The sequence below is a fragment of the Rhinoraja longicauda genome, chromosome 10, assembly GCF_053455715.1.
Source record: "Rhinoraja longicauda isolate Sanriku21f chromosome 10, sRhiLon1.1, whole genome shotgun sequence".
NCBI classification, from domain to species: Eukaryota; Metazoa; Chordata; class Chondrichthyes; order Rajiformes; family Arhynchobatidae; genus Rhinoraja; species Rhinoraja longicauda.
In genome coordinates this window covers 6,966,549-6,985,796 of record NC_135962.1, presented here as the reverse complement: position 1 = coordinate 6,985,796, position 19,248 = coordinate 6,966,549, and the positions used below count along the sequence as shown (strand labels likewise).

Here is a 19,248-nt window from a genome sequence, read left to right as displayed (position 1 = left end):
CCTCAGCTCCCAGAACAATTGACTGCCTTCTTGCCCAAAATGGACAGAGGATTCCATGAGTCACAACCCTCTGAGAGAAAAAAATCTTCCTCTTTCTCCATCTTAAATGAGTGATCCTCATTCTGGAAACCCTGCCCCCTGACGTGAGATTCTCCCATGAGAATTCTCTACTCGGTCAAGTCCTCCCTTAAACCCGCTTATTTTTCAATAAGACTAATGGATTCTTCTAAACCCCAAAGAGAGTGGCGAGTCTGTGGAATTCTCTGCCACAGAAGGTAGTTGAGGCCAGTTCATTGGCTATATTTAAGAGGGAGTTTTTGCTAAAGGGATCAGGGGGTATGGAGAGAAGGCAGGTACAGGCTACTGAGCTGGATGATCAGGCATGATCATATTGAATGGCGGTGCAGGCTCGAAGGGCCGAATGGCCTACTCCTGCACCTATTTTCTATGTTTCTATGTTTCAAAGAGTCTGGAGACACAAGAAACTTCAGATGTAGACCCTCCCAACAAGTCTAGATCTAACTGGCTCATCAATTCTCACTTAAGACGACAATCCCTTCATCCCAGGGACCAGCCCAATGAATCTTCTCTGAACTGTGAGTGAGCGTGGCCCTTTTAATAAGGAGAGTGCAGCTGTACTCTGCACAGAAACAAGGAACTGCAGACACTGGTTTACACAAAAGGACACAAAGTGCCGGGATAACCGAGCGGGTCAGGCAGCATCTCTGGAGAACATGGAGAGGTGATGTTCGGGTCAGGATCATTCTGCAGACTCAGTGCCTTGGGCTTAGTCGTACCAACACCCTCTGCAGTTGAAGCAAGGCGTAGACACAAGGGACAAGCTGTTGTCAAGCTGGAAAGGGCACAGAGAAGATTTACGAGGATGTTGCCAGGACTAGAAGGTCATTCAAGGTCATTCAAGAGAGAGCTAGATACAGCTCTTAAGGATAGCGGAGTCAGGGGGTATGGGGAGAGGGCAGGAACGGGGTACTGATTGAGAATGATCAGCCGTGATCACATTGAATGGCGGTGCTGGCTCGAAGGGCCGAATGGCCTCCTCCTGCACCTATTGTCTATTGTCTGAGCTATGGGCAGAGGTTGAGTAGGCTTGGAGCGCAGGAGTATGAGGCGTGATCTTATAGAGGTGTCTCAGATCATGAGAGGAATAGATCGGGTGGATGCACAGAGTCTCTTGCTCAGAGTAGGTGAATCGAGGACCAGAGGACATACGTTTAAGGTGAAGGGGAAAAGATTTAATAGGAATCTGAGGGGTAACTTTTTAGCCCAAAGGGTGGTGGGTGTATGGAACAAGCTGCCAGAGAGGGTAGTTGAGGCAGGAACTATCCCAAAGTTTAAGAAACAGTTAAGACAGATAGTTGGATAGGACAGGTTTGGAAGGATATGGACCAAATGCTGACTGGTGGGACTAGTGTAGCTGGGACATGTTGGTCGGTGTGGGCAAGTTGGGCTGAAGGGCCTGTATCCACACTATGTCACTCTATGACTAATTGTATTGTTCCCTGAAGAGAGGGAGCTGCCATCCCCACCAAAGGAATTAGCACTGTCCTAAGAACTGAACTGCATCTAACCATCCTGTAATGGAAAAACAGCCTGCCACCCATCCTGAGACCCACTCTGGACACACTTGGCAATGGATAGCACTTACCATACGGTATAGGTTCAGGGCTCTCTGTAGACAACTCTGCAGCTCACTCACGACGAATCTACAGCTCTGAATGCTAACTGCTGGACCTGCTGAGAAAATGAAAGGGGAATTCATATTAGGTACTGAAAGAAAGCTTTACACTGGAGCGGTGAATAAAGGGATAGAAGTCCTTCGTGTTGCACTCTGCAGCACACAATCCCCACATATTGAGCTCTGAATCCACCAAAATGCAGTTCAGCCTTGCACTTCCATCGAGTTTGTGCTGACAGACCTCGTCCGAATGTGTAGCATCCCACCCCTTGTGTAACATATTCTCTGAGCATTAATCTTCCTGTGTTGGTTTACTGAGTGTCTCACTGAAGATGCAGGCCCCAGGAAGGCAAGACCATCAGAAGCTCGATCTTGCTCCACCATTTAATCAGATTGTGGTTGCACCCATTTGCTCAATTTCTCACTAAACCTGTAGCCAACAAACAAATATCAAAGATAGACACAAAATGCTGGAGTAACTCAGCGGGACAGGCAGCATCTCTGGAGAGGAGAACGGGTGACTTATAGGGTCGAGACCCTTCTTCAGACTGATTAGGGATAAGGGAAACGAGAGATATAGACGGTGATGTGGAGAGATAAAGAACAATGAATGAAAGATACGCAAAAAAGTAACGATGGTAAAGGAAACAGACCACTGTAAGCTGTTTGTAGGGTGAAAACGAGAAGCTAGTGTGACTTTGGTGGGGGAGGGATGGAGAGAGAGGGAATGCAGGGGCTACCTGAAGTGAGAGAAAACAATATTCATGCCACTGAGCGGCACGGTGGCGCAGCGGTAGAGTTGCTGCCTTACAGCGAATGCAGCGCCGGAGACTCAGGTTCGATCCTGACTACGGGCGCCGTCTGTACGGAGTTTGTACGTTCTCCCCGTGACCTGCGTGGGTTTTCTCCGAGATCTTCGGTTTCCTCCCACACTCCAAAGACGTACAGGTATGTAGGTTAATTGGCTGGGCAAATGTAAAAATTGTCCCTAGTGGGTGTAGGATAGTGTTAGTGTGCGGGGATCGCTGGGCGGCACGGACCCAATGGGCCGAAGGGCCTGTTTCTGCGCTGTATCTCTAAATCTAAAAAAAAAAATATGGGGTGCTGTTTCTCCAATTTGCATTTAGCCTCACTCTGACAATGGAGAAGACCAAGGATGGAAAGGTCTGTGTAGGAATGGGAAGGAGAATGAAAGTGTCCAGCAACCGGGAGATCAGGCTGGTTCACGTGGGCTGAGCGAAGGTGTTCCGTGAATCGACCGCCCAGTCTGCGTTTGGTCTCGCCGATGATAAGAGATATCGAACTCCCTGCTGCTGAAAAGCTCACCAGGCCCAGGCAACACAGCCTTTTGGGATGCGGGGTTTCAAATTTTGTTCGGTTTGGTTACTTAGGAATGATTTTACTCCAGAACAGCCGCTCTTTCATTTAAGTATCCTCCTTTTATTGTCGACTCAGCAAAATATTTCCTTTCATATAAGAAAATAACTGCAGATGCTGGTACAAATCGAAGGTATTTATTCACAAAATGCTGGAATAACTCAGCAGGTCAGGCAGCATCTCGGGAGAGAAGGAATGGGTGACTTTTCGGGTCGAGACCCTTCTTCAGACTGACCTTTCTAAGATATTTCCTTTCTCCAGGTGCTATCAAACGTGTTTAAGATTTTTAACCAAGATTACGTCATTCTTTACTATTGTGCATCCAATGGATCACGGACCAAGTCTGTGCGATCCATCCACAAATTTGGTTCACTTTAGCCCTTTATGACCACATTGGTGAATTTATCCTGCACCCCTTCCAAGGCTGACTTCTCCTTCCTGAGTTGGGGTGCCCACAACTGTGGTGTGGTGTCATTTTTGCTAACCCACTGCATGGACTCAAGAGTGTGAGGTGCTTCACAGAGCAGTATGACTGGAGTCCAGAGTGAGCTTTTTAAGTTGCTAACAAAAGGATGAATGTGCAGATAGCAATTGATCGTGTGGGAGAATCTAGAACAAGGGGATTGCTACTTAATGATCGAGGATGTCCGTTTATGGCAAAGATAAAGTGAAAGATTACCTTTCTCAAATGGGTGAGGGTGTTTGGAACTCTAGTTTAGACCCATTCCTTCTCTCCCGAGATGCTGCCTGACCTATCGAAACGTATAAGATTATTAAGGGGTTGGACACGTTAGAGGCAGGAAACATGTTCCCAATGTTGGGGGAGTCCAGAACAAGGGGCCAGAGTTTAAGAATAAGGGGTAGGCCATTTAGAACGGAGATGAGGAAAAACTTTTTCAGTCAGAGAGTTGTGAATCTGTGGAATTCTCTGTCTCCGAAGGCAGTGGAGGCCAATTCTCTGAATGCATTCAAGAGAGAGCTAGATAGAGCTCTTAAGGATAGCGGAGTCAGGGGGTATGGGGAGAAGGCAGGAACGGGGTACTGATTGAGAATGATCAGCCATGATCACATTGAATGGCGGTGCTGGCTCGAAGGGCAGAATGGCCTCCTCCTGCACCTATTGTCTATTGTCCTGCTGAGTTACTCCAGCATTTTGTGAATAAATACCTAGTATATTTAGAGATACAGCACAGAAACAGACCCTTCGGCCCACCGAGTCCATGCCGACCAGCAATCCCCGCACACTTACACTGTCCGACACACACGGGGGACAATTTTACATTTTTACCAAGCCAATTAACCTAGAAACCTGTACGTCTTTGGAATGTACTTTTCTAGGAGTGGTGAAGGCAGACTCTAGACAAGCAATGGGATAAAAGGGTGCCATGACTCGGCAAGAATGGCGGCTACATTCAGATTAAATGGTGGAGCAGGCTCCAGGGGCCAAGTGGTCTCCTCCTACTACTAATTTGCACGCTGATAGGTATGCAAAACTTCATTTGGTATTTGAAGTGTGCGCATGTGCGGGACTCTCGGGCGGGCGAGACCTGCGGAATCAGCAATAATTTCTAGACGCTTTGAAGATGTGTATTACAGAAATGAGTTGCTTAAAGCTTAAATAAAGTTTAAGTAAATTGGAATTCTCATTTGCCTCACGACAGTATTATAAGGAAAGCACCACATGTTAATTTCTGGTGCAGGTTACATGCTACTATATGCTATCATGCAGAGTGTGGCACTGTGCCGCGGGATGGGTTTGGCTTCACGGCCATTGCTGAACTCAATCCTACTAGTGCTTCCAGCAGGAGCTGCTGCAGTGGAAAGAATGTGAGAAGAAAGATTGCCCTGCAGCCATTAGCCGAATTCAGCAGCTCAAAAGAGTTGCTGCCTTACAGCGCCAGAAACCCGGGTTCGATCTCAACTATGGGTGCTGTCTGTACGGACTGCCTTGTTTTCAATAGACAATAGGTGCAGGAGTAGGCCATTCAGGTCTTCGAGCCAGCACCGCCATTCACCGTGATCATGGCTGATCATCCACAATCAGTACCCCGTTCCTGCCTTCTCCCCATATCCCTTGACTCCGCTATCTTTAAGAGCTCTATCTAGCTCTCTCTTGAAAGCATCCAGAGAATTGGCCTCCACTGCCTTCTGAGGCAGAGAATTCCACAGCTTCACAACTCTGAGTGAAAAAGTTTTCCCTCATCTCCGTTCTAAATGGCCTACCCCTTATTCTTAAACTGTGGCCCCTGGTTCGGGATCTTTCTTCAAGATCGGTTTCCTCCCACACTCCAAAGTCTTAAAGGTTTGTAGGTTAATTCCTCGTATGTTGCAAAACATACTTGGCTAATAAAGTATGATTATGATGATGCTTAAATGGTTTGGTACAAGAGTAAATTGTCCCTGGTGAGTGTGGGATATTGTTAATGTGCAGGGATCGTTGGTCGGCACGCACTTGGTGGGCCGAAGGGCCTGCTTCTGCACTGTATCTCTAATCGAAACTAAACTAAACTAAACCACGCTAGGTGGACAAGGAATAACAAGCAAAAGAGTAGGGGAGAAAATAATTGGTGCCTTAAACTGGAAGCCTTGATTGCAAGAAAACTAGGGTAAAGCAAACTGGACTGGAGCAGGAGGAAGCAGCAAAGAACTTCATACAGCAGAGAAACTGGCCCTTCGGCATACCAAGGCCATGCCAAGCATCAACACAGTACAACTACAGTGGTGGGAGACGGTTACAGTAATTCTACACTAATCCCATTTTATTCTCCCCACTTTCCCATCAACTTCCCTGACTTTCTAAGTTCCTGCACATCAGAGCCAATTCACAATGTCTAATTCACCTCCCAGCTCCAGGAAGCAGGAGGAAACTGGAACGGAAGGATTCTGAAGGGCCTGCTCTGCAATGGACACGTGCATCCATCAACTGAGTCATGGAGGCAAACAACAGCAACAAAGTCAAACAGCACAAGACTGGAAAATGGAAAGGGGTGAGGCTGGGGCTCCATTCATACCTGGCTCCTTTGCAAAGGTCTTCTCAGTCAATGAAGGAATGGTTGCGGTTGTGGCTGCAGTTGCAGCCTGGCTACCTGTTGCTGGATATTTGATTGAGGCATCCAAGGCTTCTTTCTGCAGCCTGCCACACCTGGGTGCAGACGGACAATGGGAAGAGGCCGGCTGACGAGGAGATTTAACGGGCGTCCCCACTTGCGGCTCAAGTGGACCTTGGGCTGAGGGCTGTGGTGTTGACGGGGTGGCTGCCTCCTGCCCGGGTGTGCACGCACTGTCCCCCTTTCCCTCCATTATGTCTCTATGCGCGTCGGACCCATCGCCCAGCGGGGACCTCCATTTTGTTCCTCCTGATAAATCCGGCAATCTGAAGGACTCAGTGATGCAGGGAGTCTTCGACTTGATCGGTGACAAGAAGGAAGTCCAGGAAGGTCTGTCAGGCAGTGACTTGGGGAGATCGAGGTACAAGTTAGGCCGTGTGCCGAGAATTAATTTAGGTTGAGAGTTATGAGTCGGGGACATTGCTGAGCTTGTGGGTTGCTGGGGCAGTGGCTTGGACTCCCTCCAGTTCAGCCTCGTCGCCTCCTGTCTGTGAGGGATCTCGCTCATGACCTCCACGTTTACCGAAGGCAAAGTCCTGGGTGACAGCTCCAGAGGTTGTGCACCAGCCCCGTTCTCCACAATGGGCGGATCGTCCCCATTCCCAGCGAAGTTCAAGCTGTCTCCCATTGAAACACTGCGGGACATCTTGGCCATGGAGCTGGTGGTCGGGTTCATGTAGGACTTCTGTTTCGTGCCCTTTCCTTGCCCACTCTCCTTTGCCAGCAATGGCGATGGGGCATCCACCTTGTTGGCAGCGGGGGTGGGCAGGGTCCGTCGCTGGGTGGCCCTGGGGTCCTTGTCAGGAAGGGTCGATGACTGAGGGTGCACCTTCGCAGATGTGACCACAGAGGTCCCACTCATCATGTAAACTAAACAGGACAAACGCAATGTGTAAGAAAATAACTGCAGGTGCTGGTACAAATCGAAGGTATTTATTTCACAAAATGCTGGAGTAACTCAGCGGGTCAGGCAGCATCTCAGGAGAGAAGGAATGGGTGATGTTTCGGGTCGAGACCCTTCTTCAGTCTGAAGAAGGGTCTCGACCCGAAACGTCACCCATTCCTTCTCTCCTGAGATGCTGCCTGACCTGCTGAGCTACTCCAGCATTTTGTGAAATAAAAGGACAAACACACAATAGTAATCATAAGGCCATAAGTGACAGGAGCAGAATTTGGACATTTGGCCCATCATGTCCACTCCACCATTCATTCATGGCTGATCTATCTCTCCATCCTATCCCCTTTCTCCTGCCTTGTCCCCATAACCCATGACACCTGTACTGCACAAGAATCTATCCATCTCTGTCTTAAAAATATCCATTGACTTGGCCTCCACAGCCTTCTGTGGCAAAGAATTTCACAGTTTCACCACCCTCCACCTCATCTCCTTCCTTAAGAAACGTCTTTCAATTCTGAGGCTATGTCCTCTAGTCCTAGACTCTCCCACTGGTGGTAACATCCTCTGCACATCCTCTCTATCCAAGCCTTTCAATTAATTAAAAAACAGAACTGACCAAGGGCTGTTTCACTGAACCAGTCTGATTGCTGTTCCTTCCACTAGCGCACAGGCCTTGTCGTAGCTTGCACTGTTCCAGCATTAGCCAACCTCTCTCCCATGACAGAAGCTTTACTCAGCCCAAGGCCAGTGAGGCTGCTGTACCAATACGATTCTCATTAGGACAATGGTGATCCTTCCGCAAGGACTGTGCTCCTGATCGCAGGAGACTTAGATCTGGTCACCATGACAGATCCTCCTCAATACAGCACCTTCAGTGCTGAGAGATCTGCGTCAGGGTGACCCACTTGCTCAGGAGTCTCTCTGATGGATGATCCTTGGTAACTTCTCTTTGTATTTTGAAACCTATTGTCTATTGTCTCCTCTTTATCAACACCCCTCAGCTCATCAGCTCAACTGGCGAGATGGCTAAAACCCGAGCCTCAGCCGGTCTCGAGAATTAGCCACCGCCAAGGCTCCCATAAGAACGCTCATTCCCTGGAGAGGGAACACGCGGTGTCCACAGGGACGCGGTAGGGCTTCCGCAAACGCTGGTCGCCGCGGGAGGTCGAATGCATCATTGACAAAGTTGGCGGAATGTTAATTTGGTAATTGTTTTGTTTGTAAACTGCCGATACAGGCGGCTTTTGATTCGATTGCGTTACCACCTTGTACGTTTGGTTTTGTTTTGGAATAAAGTATTTGTTAAAAAGAATAAACATTTTAAATAAGAATGAATGCTCATCCCATTGCTACACAGCAGTGGGCCGAGCTTTGCTCTGGGAGCCTTGACAATGGCCAATTCTAGAGCATATGAGCGAATGCCTTTTATCCTTTTCAAAAACGATTTGCAACACTATTCTCAGGACTGCTACCATCCGAGGCACATCTAAACAGGAAAGCTTTTCCCTCGGTAATTCTTACTTTGGAAGGAGTCAAATGAAGGACTTTGTTGTGGCAATTGGACACCCAGACGGGCCAAGCTCCTGATTTTCGATGGTGCAAACATTTCCAGCATCGTCCTCTTGCTTACCTTCATGAATCAAGTCGTGGACGGATTGGGATTTGCGGATTGACAGACTAGGGGAGGCGACTGGACTGGGGAGTGCTGAGGACGACTCTCCTGCCACCGGTGCCGCCGGCACTTTCCGCGTCTCCAGAGCCAGGCTCCGTTTCCTCTGGGCGTGCGTCGTTCTGGCATTTGCAGGAACAGCGCTGCCCTCCGTCCTGGGCGAGGCCTTCGCTGCAGTGCTACCTGGGGCTGAGTTCAACACGGAAGACGGTTTGGCCGTGAGCTGCAGAGAAGGAGGAGAAGGAAAACAAGGTGATACCTTGGCAGAGATGCTCACAGGTGATGAGCTTCAGCAACACTTCCAACGACCGGCTCACCAAATCGTCCCACCTTGTGTGACATGCACTGTTGGCACTCAATGCAAGATAGAAGGGGAACGAATGTGCCAGAATTTATCTCTACCTGCAAACAATGGTCTATAAATACACCGCGTGCAAACACTAGTTTGTGCGGCACGGTGGCGCAGCGGTAGAGCTGCTGCCTTACAGGGCTTACAGCACCGGAGACCCGGGTTCGATCCCGACTACGGGTGCTGTCTGTACGTTCTCTCCGTGACCCACGTGCGTTTTCTCCGAGATCTTCGGTTTCCTCCCACACTCCAAAGACATACAGGTTTGTAGATTAATTGGCTTGGTATAAATGTGAATTGTCCCCAGTGAGTGTAGGAATTGCGGGGATCGCTGGTCGGTGCGGACTTGGTGGGCCAAAGGGCCTGTTTCTGCGCTGCATCTCTAAACTAAACCATGCTACGTGAACGAGGAACAATGAGCAAAAGAGTAGGGGAGAAAATAATTGGTGTCTTAAATTGGAAGCCTCACTTGCAAGACAACTAGGGTAAAGCAAAGAAGGATTGGAGCAGGAGGAAGCAGCAAAGAGCATAGAAATTGGCCCTTCGGTTTGTAGGTTATTTGGCTTGGTATGGATGTAAATTGTCCCTAATGTAGGATAGTGTTAATTTGCGGGGATTGCTGGACGGTGCGGACTCGGTGGGCCGAAGGGCCTGTTTCCGTGCTGTATCTCTAAACTACAACTCCCTTCTTCTCGTATCCACACATGCTAGAGATTGTGTTTCAGCCCAAAACTGAACGCAACTCTTAGCAATGTCATTGTTCTCTGCGAGGCCCTCAGCTTTACATTGGTGCTCCAACAGAGGACGTCTCAATAGATGCTCCATAGTCTGCCGTTCAGTGCCACGTATGCAGATGACTTCTTCAGTGTCTATATAACCCCACTGCTTGAGAGTCTCTTTACAACGACCAGTACCAGCTCTCAGTCTGTTGAGGCATTTCCATTCAGCCCAGCTTGATTCGGCACCAGGAGGAAGTTCTTCTTTGGCACTGATGGACATGGATGTCCTTGACGGGAGATTGGCGAGTCTCTCTTCCCATAATGCAACTCTAGTGCCTTCAGTGTCAGCGTTTGGTTCAACTTCGCTGCGGCAGCTTTTCCTGGACTTTAGCGACTTTAGCGGGTTCATGGCCTAACAGGGGATGTGGTAATCTGTGGCCTGCCGTTGGCGTTCTCTACGGCTTGCCGCGCTGCGATGAAACTACAACTAAAATAAACTAAACTAGTCTGCATATTGCTTCTGTGAACAACCTTTCACATTACCAGTACATCCGCTAGTTCAAACAGAGGACACGTTTTAATGAATAGGATAATAAACTTGGAGGTTATTTGGCCCATTGGGCCTGTGCAGGCTCTTTCTAGGAGCTATTCAATTAGTCTGCTCTTTCCCCATGGCCCTGTAACTTTCTACCTTTAATTATTTATCGAATTACCCTCCAGAAGTCTCTACTAAATCTTTCAGATGGCCTACTTCAGCTCACCAAATTGAATAACCTCTCCCTCCGGTTGAGTTGGCATCTACCTTAAATATTACATTTACCAGTATGGGGCAAGTTTCACTTTAATTACTCAGCACAAAACCCCAGCATCATTTTCAGCACCTGTACTAAATCGTTCCAAGTCTTCAGCTTCCAGGTCTCCCCATGTAAACAAAGTCTCTTAACCCTGGTGATATTTGAGTAAAGCTGTACTTTATGCCCTCCAGAATCGACACGGTGGCGCAACGGTAGAGCTGCTGCCTTACCGCGCTTGCAGCGCCGGGACCCAGGTTCGATCCCGACTACGTGCTGTCTGTACGGAGTTTGTACGTTCTCCCTGTGACTGCATGGGTTTTCTCCGAGATCTTCGGTTTCCTCCCACACTCCAAAGACGTACAGGTTTGCAGGTTAATTGGCTTGGTATAAGTGCAAATTGTCCCTAGGACTAGTGTTAGTTCACGGGTCGGTGCGGACTCGGTGGGCCCAAGGGCCTGTTTGCGTGCTGCATCTTTAGATGTTGTGGGAGTCCAGAACCAAGGGTGGGCCATTTAGATCAGTTAAAACATTTTCACCCAGAGAGTTGTGAATCTGTGGAATTCTCTGGCACTGAAGGCAGTGGAGGCCAATTCACTGGATGTTTTCAAGAGAGAGTTAGATATAGCTCTTAGGGCTAACAGAATCAAGGGATATGGGGAGATAGCAGGAACGGGGTACTGATTTAGGATGATCAGCCATGATCATATTGAATGGCGATGCTGGCTTGAAGGGCCTATTTTCTATGTTTCTATGTTGATCCTACTTTAATTCTGTTTTTATTCTCCCCACATTCCCATTAACTCCCCCAGATTCCACCAGCCATCCTCACACCAAATTTACAGTAGCCAATTATTTATTTGTAAGTGTATTCTGCGTAAATGTATCCAGGATGTATGCAAGGTTGATATTTGTGGTGTTACGAGTTTAATGATGGGTTAGGGTAAGTGGAAGACAGGATGCGAGTGTTTAGCGTTTGTTCGAGTGAATTAATCGTCCGTAGTTTCTTTCATGGAATAGATACTGGTAGCATAGGTAGTGAGAGCAGGTATTGAGGGGGTGGTTCTGGGATGCCAGAACCAACTGTTGAGCCTTCCCGAGGTCTTGTGGGCCTACACTATCAGTTTTTTAATGAGCTTTTCAACATGTTTAATGAGTGTTCCTGCTCCATTATTGCATATGGAGTTAGTTATTGGCCATCGCATAAGTGTCTGCAATCAGTTTAGACAGTACCTTGGCTTTGGGCTTGGTTTTCTTGATTGAGCGATTATCCTGGTGCTATAGCACAAGTACTTAGTGTTTTAATTGTCATCCTCCCAACCTGCATGTCTTTGCCATGTTGGAGGAAACTGGAGAACCCTGACGAAGTCCCCACGGTTACAGGGAGTACCTGCAAACTCCACACAGGCAGCAGCCGAGGTTAGGATCGAACCGGGTCCCTGGCATTGTAAGATGGCGACTCTACAAGCTGCGCCATTGTGCTGCCCCAACGTCAGGTTTAGGTGCTCAATGTTGATCGGTGTCCGAGGAGAAACGACCTCCTTCCAATAGTCATAAGTGATAGGAGCAGAATGAGGCCATTCGGACCATCAGGTCTACTCCACCATTCAATCATAGCTGATCTATCTCTCCCTCCTGACCTCATTCTCCTGCCTTCTCCCCATAACCCCTGACACCCATACTAATCATGAATCTTTCTATCTCCCCTGACTTAAAAATATCCACTGACTTGGCCTCCACTGCCTTCTGTGGGAAAGAATTCCACAGATTCACCACCCTCTGACTAATTATAATTCCTCCTCATCTCCTTCCTAAAGGAACGTTCTTAATTCTGAGGCTATGGCCTCTAATCCTAGATTCCCCCACTAGTGGAAACATCCTCTCCACATCCACGCTATCCAAGCCTTTCACTATTCGGTGAGTTTTAATGAGGTCCCCCCTCATTCTTCTAAACTCTAGCGAGTACAGGCCCAGTGCCGACAAACGCTCATCATATGTTAACACACTCATTCCTGGGATAATTCTTGCAAACCTCCTCTGGACCCTCTCCAGAGCCAGCACATCCATCTTCAGATGTGGTGCCCAAAATTGCTCACAATACTCCAAATGCGGCCTGACCAGCATTACATCAGTCTGAAGAAGGGTCTCGACCCGAAACGTCACCCATTCCCTTCTCTTCAGAGATGCTGCCTGACCCGCTGAGTTACTCCAGCACTTTGTGTCTACCTCAGCATTACATCCTTGTTTTTGTATACATGCTGTCTTGAAACAAATGCTAGCAATGCCTGGAGTAACATGACAATAAAGAGCTATCGGCACACCGAGCATCAAACACTCAATTTCACACAAATCTTATACTAACCCATTCAACTCTGCCTGGATTCCCATCCCCCTAGATTCTACCAGTCATCTACATCTTAGTGGGACAGTACACTGCCACTGGTTTTCAAGAGGCGAAAGGAAATCGGAAGAAACCCATGCAATCACAAGGAGGACTACAAACTCCAGACAGCGAGCATCTGAGGTTAGGATTGAACCGGGGTCTCAGCAGGAGCTGTGAAGCAGCAGCTCTACCAGCTGTGCCACCGTGGTGAATAAAGAGGTTGGGAAAAGGTCATTGTAATCCAGTGCTTACTTCATCTGGCCGTTTCTGATCATCGTTTTGGTATTTTACTGCTGCCCCTTGTCTTTGGAGCTCAAGCTTGCCGCTCTCACCCTGCACGGTGTAGATATCCGTCTCGTCCAAAGCCAACGTAGGAAACGCCAAGTAACCCGCTCCCACCTCACCATTCTGGGGGAACCTGGAGGTGTGAGTTGGTGAATTCCTAAAATCACGACAAAATCAACAGTGTGAAAATAGCATTTGGGAAAATTCACAATCAATAGAGGAATGATGATCCTTATTGTGGACTCCTACGTATCGCAGGAGACCAAGCGCAGACTCGGCGATCGTTTCGCTGAACACCTTCACTCAGTCCACCGAGGCCGACAGGATCTCCCTGTTGCTAAACACTTTAACTCCCTCGCCCATTCCCACACTGCCCTTTCTGTCCTAGGCCTCCTTCACTGTTAGAGTTAGGCAACTTGGAGGAACAGCATCTCATATTTTGCTTGTGCAGCTTTACAGCCCAGCGGTATGAATCTTGATTTCTCTAACTTCAAGTAGCCCTTGCTTTCCCTCTCTCTCGCCCCATCCCTCCCCCACCCTAGGTCCCGACTAGTTTCACTGTCCTCCTGATTAATCTTACTGTTTGTCTGCCTCATTATCACCTTCCCCTCGGCCAACAATGAACCATTCTACATTTCCTTGATCATCGTCTGCTTTGATCTGTCATTTTCACATCTTACCCTTCCATATCTAGTTTATGACTATCAGTCTGAAGAAGGGTCTCGACCCGAAACGTCACATATACCTTCTTTCCAGAAAATACTGTCTGCCCCGCTGTGTTACTCCAGCATTTTTTGTGCTTATCTTCGGTGTAAACCAGCATCTGCAGTTCCTTCCAACACATATTAATTCGTTTCTCAGCTGTTGGTAGTTACCTCCAATTCAGACGATACAATTAACATGCCTTAGTGTTTTTGCTGGAGTATTTCCCAAAGTAAAAGTTTGGGGAAACCCCCTCATAGGGTTAGATTGTTGGGTGGAGCATGTCAAGGTTTAGAGGTGAAATCTCTGCAATATCATTCAGTCATGTTACTTTTAAAAACAGCTACTTTTTGTCCATGTTAGGTTCTCTAGAATGGTAATGGGGTGTCAAACAGAGGGCTTGAGAGTTATATTCTGAGGCTTTGCTAGTTTAAGGGAAAAGCGTTGACTTCTTTTCATTGAGGTCGACAGTACGTTCATTGAGGACTGTAATATGATCAGCATGTAAGCAGGCAGGCATTCAGAGACTGTAGTACAACAGTCCAATGTTGGACTCAGGCTCAAGGAGTGCTGGAGCCCTGGATTGGTGCTGCCCTCCCATTATATGGATCTGGAACTCCACAGTAAAGTCTTGGAAACTTAGTTACATGGCCTGATGGTAGAATTACATGGCACTGGATGTCCAGAATGTTGGACTTTCATTATGTGGCCTTGTAGTAGAGTTAGAACATAGAACTGTACATCACAGGAGCGGGCCCTTCGGCCCAATGTTTGTGCTGACCATGATACCAAGTTTATTTATTCACAAAATGCTGGAGTAACTCAGCAGGTCAGGCAGCATCTCAGGAGAGAAGGAATGGGTGACGTTTCGGGTCGAGACCCTTCTTCAGACTGAATCATCAGTCTGAAGAAGGGTCTCGACCCGAAACGTCACCCATTCCTTCTCTCCCGAGATGCTGCCTGACCTGCTGAGTTACTCCAGCATTTTGTGAATAAATCGATTTGTACCAGCATCTGCAGTTATTTTCTTATACTATGATGCCAAGTTTAACTGATCTCGTCTGCCTGTACATTATCCATATCCCCCTTTTCCTTGCACTTCCATGAGCCTTATCGAAAAGCATCTTAAACACCACTTTCGTACTTCCCTCCACCACCACCCCTGGCAATGTATTCCATGCCTCCATCGCCCTCTACGTACCAAACATTCCCCCTGTCGCCTTTTGGCTGTACCCTCTAGTGTTGGGCGTATCCAGCCTGGGGAAAAGGTGCTGACTGTCTACCCTATCTATGCCTCTCAGCATTTTATATATCATCATTTATATACATCTATCAACCTCCGACATTCCTGAGAAACCAATCCACATTTATCCAACCTCTCCTCTAATCCAGGTAGCGTTTTGGTAAACCTCCTCTCCAATGCCTCGACATCCTTCCTGTAATGCGACCAGAACAGCACGCAGTACTCCAATTGCAGCATAGCTATCTTTATACTAAAACTCTCGTTTGTTTGTTCCTGAACTACAGCCAAAACAGTACACGATAGCGCGGCAATTTTAGGCCCACCTTACTCACCGTCGTCCCTTTGGTGCTAATGGAAGAAGTTTAATTGAAATCGGTGTTATATTTTTAAAGTTATTCACATTTTAAAGTTTAAATCTATCTCTTAGGGAGGGAGGGGTTTGGAGGGAGGGGCAGGAGGGTGGATAAGGGGGGGGGGGTGGTGGAGGGAGGGGATGAGGGAAGGGGAGGGGGGAGGTGGAGAGGGGGGGGGGGGGAGGTGGGGAGGAGGGGAGGGAGGGAGGAGAGGGTGCTGCTCCAATGCAAGAGAGGTTTGGGCCCAACGGGTCCACTTGGTCTAGTAGTCTTATAAAGTTGGGTCATGACCTCCTGACTAACACTCAATGTTCCTAGCAATGAAGGCAAGTATACCACACACCTTCTTTATTACCCTATCTACTTGTGCTGCCACCTTCAATAAGCTATGAATGTAGACTCCACGATTCCTTTGCACATCAATGCTGTCCAGGGTCTGGCCATTAACTGTATACTGTCTCCTTACATTCAACCATCCAAAGTGCAACACCTCACACTTGCTCAGATTAAACTCAACCTGCCATTTCTCTGCCTTTTTCCAGAGCTGGTCGATATCCCGCTGTAAGTCAAGTCAAGTCAAGTCAATTTTATTTGTATAGCACATTTAAAAACAACCCACGTTGACCAAAGTGCTGTACATTTGATTAGGTTCCAATAGAAAAAAAAAAAATGAAAACATACAGTAGCACGCAAACAGTTCACAGCGCCTCCTCAATGAGCCTCAAACGCTAGGGAGTAGAAATATGTTTTGAGCCTGGACTTAAAGGAGTCGATGGAGGGGGCAGTTCTGATGGGGAGAGGGATGCTGTTCCACAGTCTAGGAGCTGCAACCGCAAAAGCGCGGTCACCCCTGAGTTTAAGCCTAGACCGCGGGATAGTGAATAGCCCCAAGTCGGCCGATCTGAGGGACCTGGAATTAGAGAGGGGGGTTAGAAGATTTTTGATGTAGGGGGGGAGTGTCCATTTAGGGCTTTATATGTGAATAGGAGGAGCTTGAAGTTGATGCTGTACCGTACAGGGAGCCAGTGGAGAGAGGCCAGAATCGGGGTGATGTGGTCCCTTTTACGGGTACCCGTCAGGAGTCTCGCTGCGGCGTTTTGGACCAGTTGCAGGCGGGACAGGGAAGATTGGCTGATCCCAGTGTATGGGGAGTTGCAGTAGTCTAGGCGGGAGGAAATGAAAGCGTGAATGATTTTTTCTGTGTCGTCGAATTGGAGGAAAGGTTTGATTTTAGCTATGGTTCGAAGTTGGAAGAAGCTGGCTTTTACCACAGCGTTGACTTGCTTATCAAATTTTAATGCAGAGTCAAATATCATGCCGAGGTTTTTGACATGCGGTTTGACTAGGCAGGATAGGCTTCCAAGACTGCCTGTTATCAATTTGATGGAGTCGGGGGGGCCGAATAGGATGACCTCAGACTTGCTCTCATTTAATTGGAGGAAGTTCTGTGCCATCCAACATTTTATGTCCTCAAGGCAGTGTGAGAGGCTGTTTAAATTTGACTGGTTGTTGGGTTTCAGGGGGAGGTAAAGCTGAGTGTCATCGGCATAGCAGTGGAAAGAAATGCCGTGCCTTTGAATGATTTGGCCAAGGGGGAGCATGTATAGAGAGAAGAGAATGGGGCCTAGGATGGAGCCTTGTGGAACTCCGCAGGAGAGGCTAGCTGGAGCAGAGGAATAACTGCCTATGTTGATGGCGAAACTCTTATCTTTGAGGTACGAAGCGAACCAGCTCAGGGCAGTGCCATCAATGCCAACCGCGTACCGGAGACGGTCAATAAGGATGGTGTGGTCCACTGTATCGAACGCTGCGCTGAGGTCGAGAAGGAGCAGGATTGCACAGTCGCCGGTGTCGATGGCGAGAAGCAGGTCGTTGTGTACCTTCAACAAGGCAGACTCTGTGCTGTGGTGGGCTCTGAAACCTGACTGGAAACTTTCCAGGATGGTGTTTTGGTGCAGGTAGGGCACTAATTGGTTTAGGATTGCCTTTTCAAGGACTTTTGACAGGAATGGCAGTTTGGAAATGGATCTGTAGTTGCTAGGCAAGGTGGGGTTTAGGTTAGGTTTTTTCAGTAGGGGCTGGACCACCGCGTGCTTGAAACTGGTTGGAACAGTGCCAGTGGCCAGAGAACTGTTGATAATAGAGAGGATGCTGGGACCGGCTATTGCAATGACATCCTTCAGAAGGGCAGTGGGGGCTGGATCAAGGGGGCAGGTTGCAGGTTTCATAGCGGAGACAAGCTTTGCAAGGGAGGATAGAGTGACGGGTTGGAAGCAGTCCAATTTAGATGAACAGACTAGTGAGACAGCTAGGTGGGAGGGGAAATGTTCATTCTAATATTCTCAACTTTGTTGGTGAAAAATTTAGCGAATTCTTCGTACTTAGCAGGGGACCCAACTAAGCTGGTACTGGGGGCGGGACATATGACAGAGGTAATTGTTCTAAATAGGACCTTGGAGTTATGAGAGTTTTTGGAAATAAGGTCGGAGAAGTATTGTGCTCTAGCAGACTTTACTGCTTCCTGGTATTTGAGAAGATTGTTTCTCAGAATTTCGAAAGAAATTTGAAGCTTGTCACATTTCCACCTCCTTTCTGATTTTCTGCACTCCCTTCTTAGGGCTTTGGTGGAGTCATTGAGCCACGGCCGACCTTTGGGCTTAGGCTTTTTCATTTTAAGGGGAGCGATAGAATCCAGGATGGAAGAGCAAGTGATATTAAATAAAGAGGCTTCTGACAGCTTTCCTCACCGTCTGCAACTCCTTCAGCAACCCTACTCACCGACCCATCTACATTTATGCTCAAGTCATGCAGTTGTGGACATTACGTTTTGAGGACACTGGAGTCCCAGAGTAGATGTTCCTTTAGGAAGGAGATGAGGAGGAATTTATTTAGTCAGAGGGCGGTGAATCTGTGGAATTCTTTGCCACAGAAGGCCGTGGAGGCCAAGTCAATATATATTTATGGCAGAGATTGACAGATTCTTGATTTGTACGGGTGTCAGGGTTATAGGGAGAAAGCAGGAGAATGGTGTTAGGAGGGAGAGATAGATCAAGATCGGCCATGATTGAATGGTGGAGTAGACTTGATGGGCCGAACGGCCTAATTCTGCTGCTATCACTTATGACATTATGACCTAGATGGTTAGACTCCTGGTTATAGGTTCTGTAGTTCGGCAGCGGCAGCGTCTTTGTCCGCCCTGAATCGCGGGGCTTGGGTCGGCCCGCTGTGGACCTTTCACCATCCGGCGTGGCCTGGAACGTGGCAACTTCAGCAGCCTGACTGCGGGAGAAGACGGCAGGGGAAGAGAAAAGACATTCAGGCCTTCCATCACAGTGACTGGAGGAGACTCACTGTGATGGATGTTTCTTTTTTTTGGTTTCGTGTTGGTTTGTGATTGTGTGTGTTATTGATTATTTTTATTGCTCTTATTGTTGGACTGTGGGTAATGGAATTTCGTCCAAAAGACATTTTTTGGATGACAATAAAGGCTATTCTGATTCTGATTCTGATTCTAGTCCTGTGGCATTGCTAGGTTGCTGGTGAACTGCAGTCTCTTGTGCTTCCCTACAGTAAAATATTGAACTCCTGGGTATAGGATTCCGAAGCCCTGGAAGATGGTGTTCATTTGCCAATTGGAGGTCTCAATACTTCACTGGGATGGCTTAGTTGTTTAGTT

General features: G+C 47.9%; 1 protein-coding gene across 1 annotated transcript in view; it reads right to left on the bottom strand.

Annotated features, from left to right (window-relative positions):
• The window catches only part of mapkbp1 (mitogen-activated protein kinase binding protein 1), a 228,230-nt gene that overhangs the window by 5,221 nt on the left and 203,761 nt on the right, over positions 1 to 19,248 (bottom strand). Inside the window, exons 27-30 of the mRNA XM_078406156.1 lie at positions 13,242 to 13,431; positions 8,709 to 8,970; positions 6,085 to 7,050; positions 1,667 to 1,755 (exon numbers count right to left, since the gene is read on the bottom strand). Of these exons, the coding sequence (XP_078262282.1) occupies positions 1,667 to 1,755; positions 6,085 to 7,050; positions 8,709 to 8,970; positions 13,242 to 13,431 (1,507 nt within the window). The remainder of the gene's footprint in view (positions 1 to 1,666; positions 1,756 to 6,084; positions 7,051 to 8,708; positions 8,971 to 13,241; positions 13,432 to 19,248) is intronic.